We start from the raw sequence: 13,088 nt of genomic DNA on the forward strand, positions 1-13,088 counted from the left end.
AACTTCAGCCAATATGACAAACCAAACACAAATTATTAGGCATGGAAACTTATTTGTCTACAAAAAGTCTGACACAAGCAAAAACAAAATCCCATTATGTTTACTAAAAATAGGACAACAAATATAGCCTGGGAACCAAATGAATATGAGAGCTCATGTTTCAGTTGCTCATGCAGAATGCATCCGTTTTCACATTTCCATGAAGCCTTGTTTGTGCCAGTCGTAGAAATTTATCTAATATGCGGAGGGTTTAATACAAGAAATGGAGCCCTTGCTGAGGCACTTTTCTAAACAACCAAGATGATGCGACGCCTCAGAGTTAGTATATTATTTTTTATGCAAGAGTTTCTGATGCTATATTAACAAACCTCTGTTGGGGGCATCGATCAGTGTGGACTGCACCTTAAACGCAGGCTTATCCCCAGATGAAACCAAAAATACCTGAAAGTGAGAGACACCACTTGAGCCATTTCTGTAATGTTTTTTACAGCTATGCAAACTTGCCTTTAAAAAAATATACAACCTCAAGACAGACTCACACAGATTTGAAAATTAAATAGTTCTGACAACTGACTATAATCAGTCACTTATTTCCAACAACGTGGCGCCAGCGTGCCTTTGGAGAACTGGTCCACGTTTTGACAGGTTTGAGAACCGATTAAAGGAGTGACATTAAAGGAGTTGTTTTTGCTAATTTCTACTGCTTTTTTTGACCCTCTTTCTTTCCTGCCATACACAGCATGTGTGAAAGCTCCAGAAACCAACTGTAAACCTACCAAGTAACAAACTCTTCTTGTTAACTGGAAATATAAACTACTCAAATTAGTTTGAATACATAATAATCTAGTCTGAGTACAATCCAGAATATGAGAGTGGAGCAAATGAATATTCACAGAGCTAAAGAAAACAGCTCAATGTCTGTGTTTAGTAAATATTATGTTCATTATCTGCTTTCTGTGGTACATAACGGTGGTTTTAGCATTTTGATTATATTTTGATTGAGAATAATGAGTGTGGTAAATGTGCTAAAACACACTGATGTGGAAAGCATCTGCTGTAAGGAAATACCAATAGTGAGTAAGTAATAGTAAGTAACAACATTACTTCACTACTTACAATTCTGCAGCTCTCTCTGCATTGTATACAGGAGTTCATTAATAAATACCTATAATACTACTCAAGTAGACTATTATGCAAGTATGCACAATACATGTAATAATAAGACTGTTGTCTGACTTTGTGTGCATACTGTGCCTAGTGCAGATGAACATACAGTGCAAGTCAAAGGTTTGGACACATTCACAAGTGTGTCCAAACTTTTGACTGGTACTATATAAAGAAAAAAATTGATAACTGCTGGTAACAGCATGTCAAAAAAGTAGAAATTTAACATCCATAAATGTACACATTAAACCTACACCCATTCATTTTCCATATATTTACGTCATTTGAAACCTAATTTTGACCTGACATTGTAACGTTATATACCCCTCCCTGAGCTTGGTTCTGCTGGAGGTCTCTTCCTGTTAAAAGGGAGTTCTTCCTTCCCACTGTCGCCAAGTGCAGCTCATAGGGGATCTCTCTAATATTGCAAGGGTTTACTTTACAATGTAAAATGCTCTGTGGTGATTGTTGTAGTCATTTGGTGATATTGAGGAAGAAATCCATTTAAACTGATTAGACATAAGACTATTTCTCTGTGTATTTATGTTTCAAATGTGATATGAACAGGAGACATTGCAGTGACTTTGTGTATGAATTGTGTGATATAAAAATGTTTACTCAGGCCTATGTGGGTAAAGTGAAAAAGGTGTGTACATGAGCATGATAAAGTACATAGCCCTCAGACAGTCCAGCCATGGGTGAAGTCCTCTGATATTTTTATTTTTGTTCCAGTTTAAATTCAAGTTTTCACTTGGGTAAAATACTGAAAGTTTTTTGAAGGATGGAAGAGGCCGTACACGTTCAGTGTCAAACCTCCCTGTGTAACACTGAGCTGCAGCAGCCACTGAAGTTACCTGTTACCGGTTTACCGTACTCATGTTTCCCGGTCCCCTCCGAGTTTGTACAGCCTTTGTCACCTGAAAATGCCCATACGCTAAAGCTCACCTTTGTGTTGAATATTTATATCTACTATTTATGAAAGGCCGTTATGAACAGTGTAGAAATCAAGACAGTCTTTCTTCTTCTTCTTTTTCCTTGTTATGGTGTATTACCGCCACCAACTGGAGCTTAACTTTATTTCTTCCAGGTTTGGAGGCCATGGATTTCTTCTTAGTGATGAACATCACACCTCCCTGTATTATGTTTTTTCCAAGTTAAGTCTGTATAACCATTACCTATGTTTTTCCTGCACAAACATCTCTACGGTTTACAGAAAATGGTCTGAAAAAGAGAAAAATATCCAGTGAGTGGCAGTTATCTGGGCAAAAACACCTCGCTGATGCCAGAAGTCAGAGGGGAATGGCCAGACTGCTTCAAAGTGATAGGAAGACAGCAGTGACTCAAATAATCATTCATTACAACCAAGGTATGCAGAAGAGCATCTCTTGACGCACAACATGTAGGACCTTGGAGTAGTCGACTCCAGCGTTTTGTGACCACAGCAGGTTCCACTCTTATTAGCTGAAAACAGGAAACTAAGGCTACAATTTACATATGCTCACGAAAATTGGACAGCAGGAGAAAAACATTGCCTTGTCTGATGAGTCTCGACTGCTGCTGTGACATTCAGATGGTAGGGGAGATGTTTTCTTGGCACACTTTGGGCCCGAAACTGAGTATCATTTAAATGCCAAAACCTACCTGAATATTGTTGCTGATCATACCCATCTTTATCACAACAGTGTACCCATCTTCTGACAGTGGTTTCCAGCAGAATAACGCACCATGTCACAAAGCTTAAAACATCTCAAACTGGTTTCTTGAGTGTAACAGATAGTTCCTTGTACTCAAATGGTCTCCACAGTCACCAGATCTCAATCCAATAAAGCCCCTTTAGGATGTGGTGGAGTGGAAGAGTTGCATCATGGATGTGCAGCCAACAAATCTTGCAGCAACTGTGTGATGCCGGCATGTCAACATGGACTAAAATCTCTGAGGAATGTTTCCAGCACATTGTTGAATCTGTGCCACGAAGTATTAAAGCAACTCAGAAGGTAAAAGGAGGTCCAACCCAGCAGTAGCAAGTTGCACCTAAAAAAGTAGCCAGTCAGTGTAGTCCCAAAGCCAAATGTTGAAAATTACCCAACTTATTGCTGCTCTTGTTTCGCTTATGTTCGTCATTTCCCCAACGGACTTCCAATCAGACATTTCATACATTTAATACTTTATGAAACTTAAAACTTATATAATTATACTGGAAAACTGTGATAACTCAATACATCCCTCTATTTTCTGAATTGCTCATTTAGGGGGGTCTGAAGCCTATCCTAGTTTCCTTGGCAAGAGGTGGGATGAATTCAGACAGTCATTATAGGGCTAAAATAGTGTGACAGACAGCCACACTCCTTCACACTCATATTCACAACTACAGCCAATTTAGAATCACCTGATCAAACATGCATGGCTTTGGACTGACGGAGGAAGTCAGAGCACCCCGCAGGTGAACTTTTTTGATTTTGGTTTGAAATTGCTATTTTGTAAAGTACATTGTCTTTGTTGTACCCGCTGGAAATTTAAATTCCCACTTAAATGACAAGTCTTATGTTTTATCAATATCTCTTGGAGGTTACTTGCAAAAAACCAAAACACCCCCCCCCCCCCCCGCCCCCCAAATACGCAAAATCCAGTATTTCCACTTTTTTTTTTTTTTTTGCATTTTTATCACAATCGTCGTTTCATCAGTCATTTTTCTTCATCATTTGAACCATCCAGTAATGTACTACGATCTTCACAACAAATACCCCCCCAAATTTACTGTGAATTGGATAAGCAGAAGAAAACAGATGGATGGACTTCATTCTTAAAATTAGACGCGGTCACGTTACCCAAGGACCTAAATGAGGAAACAGACTTTTGCTCTTTTTGGCTTCCTGTTCACAGGGTCACAGATCATCTGCACACTAAGTCTCTTGATTTCTCTTTGGTGTCTGGTCTTTGGCACATTTCGCACTTCCTGCATAGATTCTTTCTATTGTTTAATCAGCCGCTCTGTCCATGTGACCTTGTAGTGGTTATGCTGCAGTAGGGGAAAACTGGAGCCCTGCAGTGTGCAAGATATTTATTTTCGTGTTTCATTTATAACAGCTCTGATGTACTGATCAAAAATCTTGACAGTATGCATCTAGGTTGACAAATGCATGTTACCTCTGACTCCACAGGTTACTGCATTCGTCTTACTTTGCCTCAGATGTCCGTTTCATGTTTTATCTGAAAAAGAAAGCAGATTTCTGCTTCTTTCATACAGAAGAGAGTGAGGGCTCGCTGCAGTGTAGTCTCTGCGGTGCTCAGACTTTGAAGTGAGATTACCGGGGCCTCAGCTAGAAGACAGAAGGTCACCACTCTCTCACTGGGCTGGTGCCTCCTCTTCGTCTCCTTCCACTCAAACTGATCCAGCCTGCCTCTCAATTAAATCTGAGGAAGAAAATCCCATCTGGCTGTCAGACACAGGGTGCACTCAGCCACCAACCTGTAAATCCTCCTTTTCACAAATGTAGCAGGAGACTCAAACACAACGAGAAACAATGAGCCGCAGGTTTCACACAGATCTTTATTTAAATTCATAGTAACTGAATTTAACATCTCTTATTAATAAAAACAATATAGCTGAATCCCAGCATGCAGTGCCTTCCATACAATTTGAACAAATATATTAGCAAGGTAACACATACAAAACATATCTCTGTCTATAAATTATGTAGTGGAGCTGATCTTAACCTTTCTCTGGCCTTAGACCGAATATCAGCCATGAGCAGTTTCAATAAAGGTAACTCACTGCCCTCTGATTGTTCCATTTGAGGGATTTTTATTGACCCAGTGAAGCCTAAAAAAAATTCCAGTATTTCCACCCCAAAAATACAAAAAAAACCCAAAACACACAGGGTGTACCCTGGCTATGCTCCTAGTGACCCCGGACTTGGACACACAGGTTTTGGAAGCAAACTAAGAGTTTTCAGTCACAACAGTAAACTACTGGAGAATTTATTCTGCCATAAAGGAAATTAATCCTATTTTGACACATGGCTCTAAGCTATCACCAGCTGCTGATATCTCTTTGTCCACAGGAGGTCAGTGTTGTACACTAAAGTGAAGAGCACACCTGTCTGTTTGTTTGCATAAATGATCTATTGTCTGCTTCGGGAAAGCGCATGTGAATGGAGGCACAACATCCCTGAATATTCTCAACTGAAGGAAAGGCTTGTAACAGGTTGTTCTGGGCCTGGCATGTCCAAATGCACAAATGCACTCTAGAGTCAAATTTCCTGAATCAAACTGCACCATTTCCTCTCTGAAACAGACCAGAGACATAACTGAAATGTCATTAAAATGTTACAGTTCATACTTACTAAAAATGGGAGTAAAAGCTCAGGTTACTCAGCACACACTAACCACGAGGACAGGGCACATGGATGTCAAACACTGAGGTATTTTAAATGTAAACATGTTTCTCTGTAGCGTTTAATGCCAAGATTTCTTTTTTGTTTGCTTTTTTTCGCTGTCTTGGTAAAGCAATAATTTTATCACAAGAAAACATACAGTCACTGGGATATCTGACAGTGCATTTGTATCCTGAAAAACAAAATAAGATCACACACACACACACACACACACACACACACACACACACACACACACACACACACACACACACACACACACACACACACACATTTACACATTTGTCCAAAAAGTGTTCCTCTTTTTGTCAATCATCCAAGATCACTGCACACAGTTTTATAAAGGTCATTGTCTTAAAAACTGAAAAAATGTCTCACAAAAAACAAAAGAAAAACAAAAACACTTACATCACATGCACATAAAACCAAAAGTTCTGCCTGCAGCCACCTGGCTCAAATAGTATTTTGAAATTATGATTATAGGTTTTAATGTTCAAGTAAGTGCATCAATAAAACAACCATATCTTGAAGAGCAAAATTAAGGGCAAAGTTTCCAGTTGAAGTAGTGCTCTTCCTGTGCTACTGTGTTAGAACTATAAATCTAAAGGCTAAAAAGTAATCTGCGATCATATAAATACCATACTATTTATTATATTTTAAGTTGATAGCATGATTAAAAATGTGTATGCACTCATATATTTTATATATGTATAAGTTACATATTAAGATTAACATTAAATATGTAACTTACACATGTGTTACTTACAGTACTTTAAATTTTATTATTTTTAAACTGATGGATTTAGGTATTCATACACAGTGCCCTCCAGAGGTATTTCATTTTAAAATCAAAGCTAAATGTCTCATTGCCATGTTTTAAATAAATTAAATTCAAAAAGCTTAAAGTAGCAAAAGCAACCAACATGTGCCATCTTTTCTTTTTGGACAGTAAAGTTTGTCCTAAGTGCTCTTTGATGTTTGGAAAGCTTTGGAAAGCCGCAACTACTCTACTCTGACACTGGATTTGAGGGATTTTACTCATTAGTTGAGTAAACTAATAGATATATTCTTCCAGAGTTAAATTTGATTTTAATGTCGTCAGCACCGTTTCTCAGTCTTGGGGGTGCCTTTCAGGACAATGTGAGGTAACCCAACAGCCCATTTATCACAGGGCCAGAACTGCAGTCCAGGCAGCGAGTATGGTATCTCGTAGTTGGCATCCAGGTACGCTATGAGGGTGCTGCCGTAGGCTACAGCTATCACGATCAGAATGTGCCTGGAGGACGGATAAATCGAAGGTCAAAACAAAGAAACAAACCCCTTTTCCCTGAAAATATGTTTATTTTTACACCTGCAAGTTGACTGGCAGCAGCAGAGTATAATTTGGTGAATGAGCTTTGCTCAAAGGCAACACTTGTGGTCAAGATGGATAAGGGTCACTGTCGACCGGGGTTTATGGTATGATGCTTAATGCTTTGGAAACATTGCAGTAAATGAATATTTTCACGTTTAGTCAGTAAGTGCACTGCTGATGAGCTCACCGTTCCTCATCTTGTTGATTAGAAACAAACATGTGTAAATAAATGTGATTTATACAAAACGGGGGTAAAAGAGGAAAGTCAAAGAAATAGGAGAATAACAGGAAAGGTAGGGAAAAGGAAAAAAAACAAAACAGGAAAGCCAGGACTTACCAAAAACCATGCAGGTAGCAGAAGTTGATCCGCTGCCAGAAACTGCAGCCAAAGCGGTCACTGAGCCAGCAGGAGATGGCGAGCACCCACAGAGCGACCGACAGCTTGGCGAGACGCAGAGCCTTCTGGTCAGTGCAGCTGAGAGTGACAGAAAATGGCTCGTCATAGTAAGTCAAACTGAAAAGTGCACAGTTAGGGTTTTGCGTATCTTTCTCTTACCATTTCATCTCCATAATCAGAGTGTAAAGCAGATGGAGGCCGAAGCAGTTTAAAGCGTAGGCATTAGCTGTGGGTTTGACAAATGATGACACGGAGCTGATGACAGTAACCAACAGGACGAGCTTTGAAAATGTGGACCTGTGTTTGGAGGCACAGAGATAAGAGGAAAGTGGTAAGGCAAAAACTGAACTGAACATTGAACCAAAAATTAAACCAAACATTTCTAAAGAGTCTAGGTTAATTTTGGCATTGTACTGCAGTCTTGTGTGGCTCTTTTCTAAGAATGAGCTCTTTTTCCTGTTATGTCTTTTTATTTGCATGTGGCCATGTTTTGTTCTGCATGCACTGTGTGTTTGGTGTAAAGCATTTTGTAATGCTGGTTTGGAAAGTTCAGATGTAAATAAACTTTATTATAAAGCATTCTAGATAACCATTAAGGCAAACCTGAAAAACGGGTTGTCTTTCCGGATACCCACACTTCAAATAAATAAAAATTATTGGTCAACATTCTTGGCGAGCAGTAACTGTGTAGCCTTACTTTATATCTGAAGTAGTCTTTAGAACTGCCTGATGAATGCAGGTTCCAAAATTCACTTAGCTTAGCCTAACCTTGGGTCACTTCCTGTGGGAAACACTGTGAAATGGTCCACTAACTGTCCCTTTTAATTACACTTGTCTGTAGGACTTTATATAAATGAAAATAACTGGATTTGATGTAAACATCCTCAATTAAAAAAAACAAAAAAAACCCCATCTTTATTCAGGATCAAGAGCAGCAACATGAATCCAGGAAATCCTCACGTTTACCTGAGCTCTGTGACTTTACAGTTAGGTCCTCAGTTTTTAGGCAAGGATACACTTTTTGAAATGTTGCTTCTGTACACCACCAAAGTGAATTTTGAATAAAACCTTCAAGATGTGATTCAAGTGCAAACTTTCAGCTTTAAATCAAGGGCGTTTGCCATTTTTATACACAGTCGCCCATCTTCAGAGGCTCAAAAGTAATTAGATAATTTTCTGATGAGCAGTTTCACAGCCAGGTGGACCTGTTTCTTGATTATGTCGTGACAAATTAAGCAGATAAAAGATCAGGAGCTGATCGTCAGTCTTGAACTTGCATTTGGTAGCTTTTCACTGGAATTCTCAATGTGAACAGCTTCACAAAATCTTGGATGCCAGGATGAATTGTGAGGTGTACAGGGCTACAATCTCTGCTCAGGTTCAGCCAAATGCTCCAAAACTGATGAGTAAAAGGGTAATGACCCAAAGCAACCCAAGAGTTTCTCAAGGCAGATAAATGGGATATTCTTCAATGGACAAGTCAGTCATGTGATTTCAACCCAACAGAACATGGTTTTCAGTTACTGAAGCTAAACACAAAGACAGAAAGACCCACAAGCAAGCAGCACCTGAAGGTGTCTGCAGTAAAGGCCTAGCAGAGCATCACAAGGAGGAAACACAGCATTTGGTGATGTCCATGGGTTCTAGATTTCAGGCAGTCACTGACTGCAAAGGATTTAAAAACAATCCTTAGATTTAAAATTAAATTCGTTTGTCCAGTTACCTCTGAAAATGGGGATCCATTAATGGGGATCCTGTAATTCCTAAACAGTTAATGCAATACTTTTGTAAAACCCATTGAATTAAAGCTGAAGGTCTGCACTTCAGTCACACATTGATTGATTCAAAATTCCCCGTGGTGATCTACAGAAGCAAAAATTACAAAAAGTGCGCCAAAATCTATAGACTTCACTGTAATAACGGTCACTTCACACAGAGGCTTCAGCTCAGCTGCCACCTGAACAGTTCAGTAATCCACCCGTGTTCAGGAGGAGCAGCCCACTGGCTCGGAAAACTGAAAAATCATTGTGATGTTATTGATGCCCGTGGGATTGTTTTGCTCATCAAATTTTCATTGACCTTTGTAGTTTAAATATTTACACAGCTTGGGTGCAGCTCCAGTTTTACAGCCCCGAGTAAAAATGGTGAAGAATGAACCACCATATTGTGTCTTTGGGACAATGACTAACATTCGAGCTGTTACCTTGGTCAGAGCAGATAAGGTTTCATGGTGGCATGTGTTGGAAATGCTCTGCCATTGTTTTTCATAATATTAAAGGACTGGTGACCTCCTTAGAAACACGCAGAGATGTGAATAACCACCAGACACAAAAGACCTTGGACTAATTTGTTGAAATATAAAAACAGTTACCTGTTACTGGGTTAATGGTTACAAGGTCAACATACCTGTCTTTTATAAAGGAAGGGAAGAGTCTGCGAGGGAACCAGACCGCATATCCAACTGCCAACACCCACAAGATCGAGAGTTCATCCAACATCTGACCAACAAAACTAAGAGTCATGTGGAAGTATGCCGAGAAAAGCCCTGCAAAGAAGAAAGAATTACTTCATAAATGTCAAATAATTAATGCTTTTTTCCTTTCTTTTTTTTTTCTTTTTTTTTTTAGAATTTTATAGCTGAAGACAAGACAGAGAGGAAAATAAAATGAAGGGAGATGTGTTACTGCAGGTTCAGAGACAAATAACAGCAGAGCAGGGGAGATCAACAGATTTCCAAATGCAGCTGACTTCTTACTTCTTGCTTTATTTAATAAATTTAAGGAGGGGCATCTCTTCTTAAACTGGTTAAACTTAAAAACAAAGACAAGACATTTATTTCAGTATCATAAAACTGTAAGAAAACCTAATCACATCTGAGATGCTTGAACCTGTGCTGCAGATCTGTAGGTCTTCCTACTTGATAACACATTGCTTTTGATATCATTGCTTCTCTAACGAGTCAGTGATTTATGTCATTCCTTTCTAACAAGAATAAAATATTTCCTGGATTTCTGAGCATTTTGCAGCCTTATTTGAATAAGTTAGACATACTGTTAAAGGTGGTTTATGAGGAAAGAAATAAAGAACTGACCTACAAAAATCATCATGACCCACACCAGGTGGATCGCCAAGTTCCTCTCTTTGGCGTAAGGGTGCAAAAGGTAGAGCATGATGGGAGAAATGATGAAGAAAATAAAGCTGCTCATCTGCTGGGAAAACATTAATCGATCAATCAAAAGTGCAAAATATGGCTTTAATTTGCAGTTACTAGGCAGTTACTGTCCCACCTAAACTATCATAATGCTTATAATCGGTTTCCTGAATATAAAATTTCAGACTTACTGTGTTAAAGGACTCGACCACATGCTCAGAGTGTCTGTAGTTGTCTTCACACCAGTCGATTTCTGAACTCTCATAGGAGAAAACTCCTGCCATCCTCTCACCAGCGTGAACACCTGACAGACACACAGAAGGAAACAACTCCCACTAACTCGGCTGTAAAGGGCACACCTGCACTTTTCAGCAGTTAGATGAAGGTGTTTGTACTGTACAAGTGATTTATGTAAATCATTTCCCACTCCACCCTGCAGTCAAATGCAGATCAGCACCCTTTCAAAGTTTCATTTCAGTCTCACACTGTGTTCGACTGACAATAGTTAGATTAATCTTGGGCTTTTAGAGGTATTTAAAAGTGTTAATCAAATTCTGCAGTTAGTATTGATGTCATATTTATTATGCAGCCTAAACAGGGAGTAGTTGATATCTGAATTACACATTTCTAACAGTGTCACTAAAATTAATATAGCCTTTGTAATGAACCTGAGCTGATGCACTGAAATACAATATATAGTTTATAGGTGCACCTAATAAAGGGGCTCCTAGGTGTGAAAGAAGTACTCAGCTTTCAAGTACTGAAATATTGTCCTGTCGTAACTGTAATTGCTATCCAGAACACTCCAGAATGCAAGAATATATATATATATATATATATAGACTAATAATAATAATAATAAAGGCATTTTAACTGAAAAACAGTCACTGATATATTGAACACCTTATAAAGTGCAAGTACTTCAAGATCGTACTTGAGCACAATAAATTATGTAACAGTAAATTACCAGAATAACCAGAATAACACCAGGAGTTTTCCTGTTGTGACAGTTTTACCTCTTGTGTAGTCCAAAAGCTAAACAAATATTTTTTTAATTAAAAAAACAAACAAAAAATTCTAATTAGAAGGTGCTGCCATAAAGAGTCAGACACCGGCTCTTACCTCCCATGCTGCCGACCTCCCAGCCTCCACCCCGACAGTGCTGCTCTGTTCCAGGTGCTACAACAGGTGGATTTAACGAGGCGGGGCATCGAAACGCTCTCTAGCCCGTATCGTCACTGACGATCACGCGAAACGCTGTCAGATCTCTGGGACAATATGTCATCACAGGGAACATCTCTGGAATGAGCTCATTTGTTTTTCTTCCTTCACCGATTGTTTACAAACCTCTAGGCTCCAGCGGAAAAAGCAGAAACCGGTTTGACTCACATTACAGCAGCGAGAGTAACGTAGAAACGACTGTGCGGGGTTAAAGAGTACTGCGCGCCCACACACATACACACATACGCACACGGGAAACCTTAACAGGTGTTATAGGCAGCGGCTGCACCTGTCTGAGTAATCTCAGTTCTTTACCAAAGGAGGTCCAACCAGTCCATCTGCCGCCCTGCGCGTTTCAAAATAAAAGTATAACCGCACAGAGGAGCAGGTACGGTGGTTGTGTGCTTAGTCTCATTTCAAAGGTGAAACTAAGTGGAAAAACTATTTTCTTTTTTTAGCACTGAAAGTAATTGCAGGAATATAGTTTTACTTAAAATTAACTGACTATAGTAACCTAAGAGTCATCTAATAGTAGTAAAAGTGAATGTACTCATCAGAATCTCCCATTTCAGGATACTTTTTTTTTTCTTATATCAGTGCTTTAGTTGTTTATCATGTTCGGTGGTGTTTATTTAGATCTGCAAAGCAGCTGGTGACAAAAATGACAAAATCTGACACTTATATTAAACTGAAAGTGTTAGAGCAGCAGGCAATACTACTTGTGTAAATGTAGTTAAATTCTACCCACACACTGCCACGATGATCACGTTTGAGACAGAGATGAACTGTTAATCTCTCAGGGCCCCATAATCAGAGAAAAACAGGTGTGTGTGTGTGTGTGTGTGTGTGTGTGTGTGTGTGTGTGTGTGTGTGTGTGTAGCACCAGTCAGGAGGTTTTGGTCAATCCAATTACTGCAGGCTGCAGAGCTTTAAATGTAGTTGCTGCTGAGACGCAGACTAAAATTCTGTATTGTGGCCTGTTCACAGTTGCTGACTGCCAACACTATACCTTCCTCAGATGATTATTTATTTATTTTTAGATCTTTGCATAATCTGACTACAAAGGGAAAAAAGTAGCAAAGTAATAAAACACACTTTCCCCCTACCCCACCACTAACACAGGTTGAAACATTGCACTCTTTTGACTTTGTAGTACAATTAGCACTGTAGTACTGCTAAGTTCCTGTGAAGCAAATAAATGTCTTATGTAATGCTGCATACAACACACTGAACCATGAAGCAGATGGGCTGCAGCAACAACAGCAGCTAAGAGGAGGAAATTGAGACTATAATCTAGACAGGCTCACCAAGGTTGGACATTTTTTAAATTAACTTCCATTATTTATAATACTTTAAAATATAACAACTGAGAAAAACATTCATTTCTGAGTGACTCTTTATTTTTCT

The 13,088-nt window shown here is 39.1% G+C and overlaps 1 protein-coding gene across 2 annotated transcripts; it reads right to left on the bottom strand.

Moving 5' to 3' along the window:
• Positions 1-4,748: 4,748 nt before the first annotated feature.
• On the bottom strand, positions 4,749-11,628 carry acer1 (alkaline ceramidase 1). 2 transcript variants are annotated; one of them, XM_030727944.1, is made up of 7 exons: positions 11,583-11,628; positions 10,652-10,764; positions 10,401-10,518; positions 9,716-9,854; positions 7,469-7,606; positions 7,250-7,387; positions 4,749-6,834 (listed from the first exon to the last, which is right to left on the bottom strand). In XM_030727944.1, the coding sequence occupies exons 1-7, from the start codon at positions 11,587-11,589 to the stop codon at positions 6,657-6,659; spliced, it is 831 nt and encodes a 276-aa protein (XP_030583804.1). In that variant the 5' UTR covers positions 11,590-11,628; the 3' UTR covers positions 4,749-6,656. The 2 variants fall into 2 exon arrangements, with proteins under 2 accessions (XP_030583804.1, XP_030583805.1); XM_030727945.1 differs by having other exon boundaries at positions 10,401-10,515; positions 11,583-11,626.
• Positions 11,629-13,088: the final 1,460 nt, after the last annotated feature.

The sequence above is a fragment of the Archocentrus centrarchus genome, chromosome 4, assembly GCF_007364275.1.
Source record: "Archocentrus centrarchus isolate MPI-CPG fArcCen1 chromosome 4, fArcCen1, whole genome shotgun sequence".
In the NCBI taxonomy this organism is placed as follows: domain Eukaryota; kingdom Metazoa; phylum Chordata; class Actinopteri; order Cichliformes; family Cichlidae; genus Archocentrus; species Archocentrus centrarchus.

Bases quoted from the DNA above. Each gene is read 5' to 3' on its own strand.
- acer1 (XM_030727944.1), bottom strand. The intron at 7,607-9,715 runs GTATGTTGACCT...CTCCAAACACAG, and splicing joins CCTTCCTTTATAAAAGACAG to GTCCACATTTTCAAAGCTCG. The intron at 7,388-7,468 runs GTAAGAGAAAGA...TGTCACTCTCAG, and splicing joins CTGATTATGGAGATGAAATG to CTGCACTGACCAGAAGGCTC.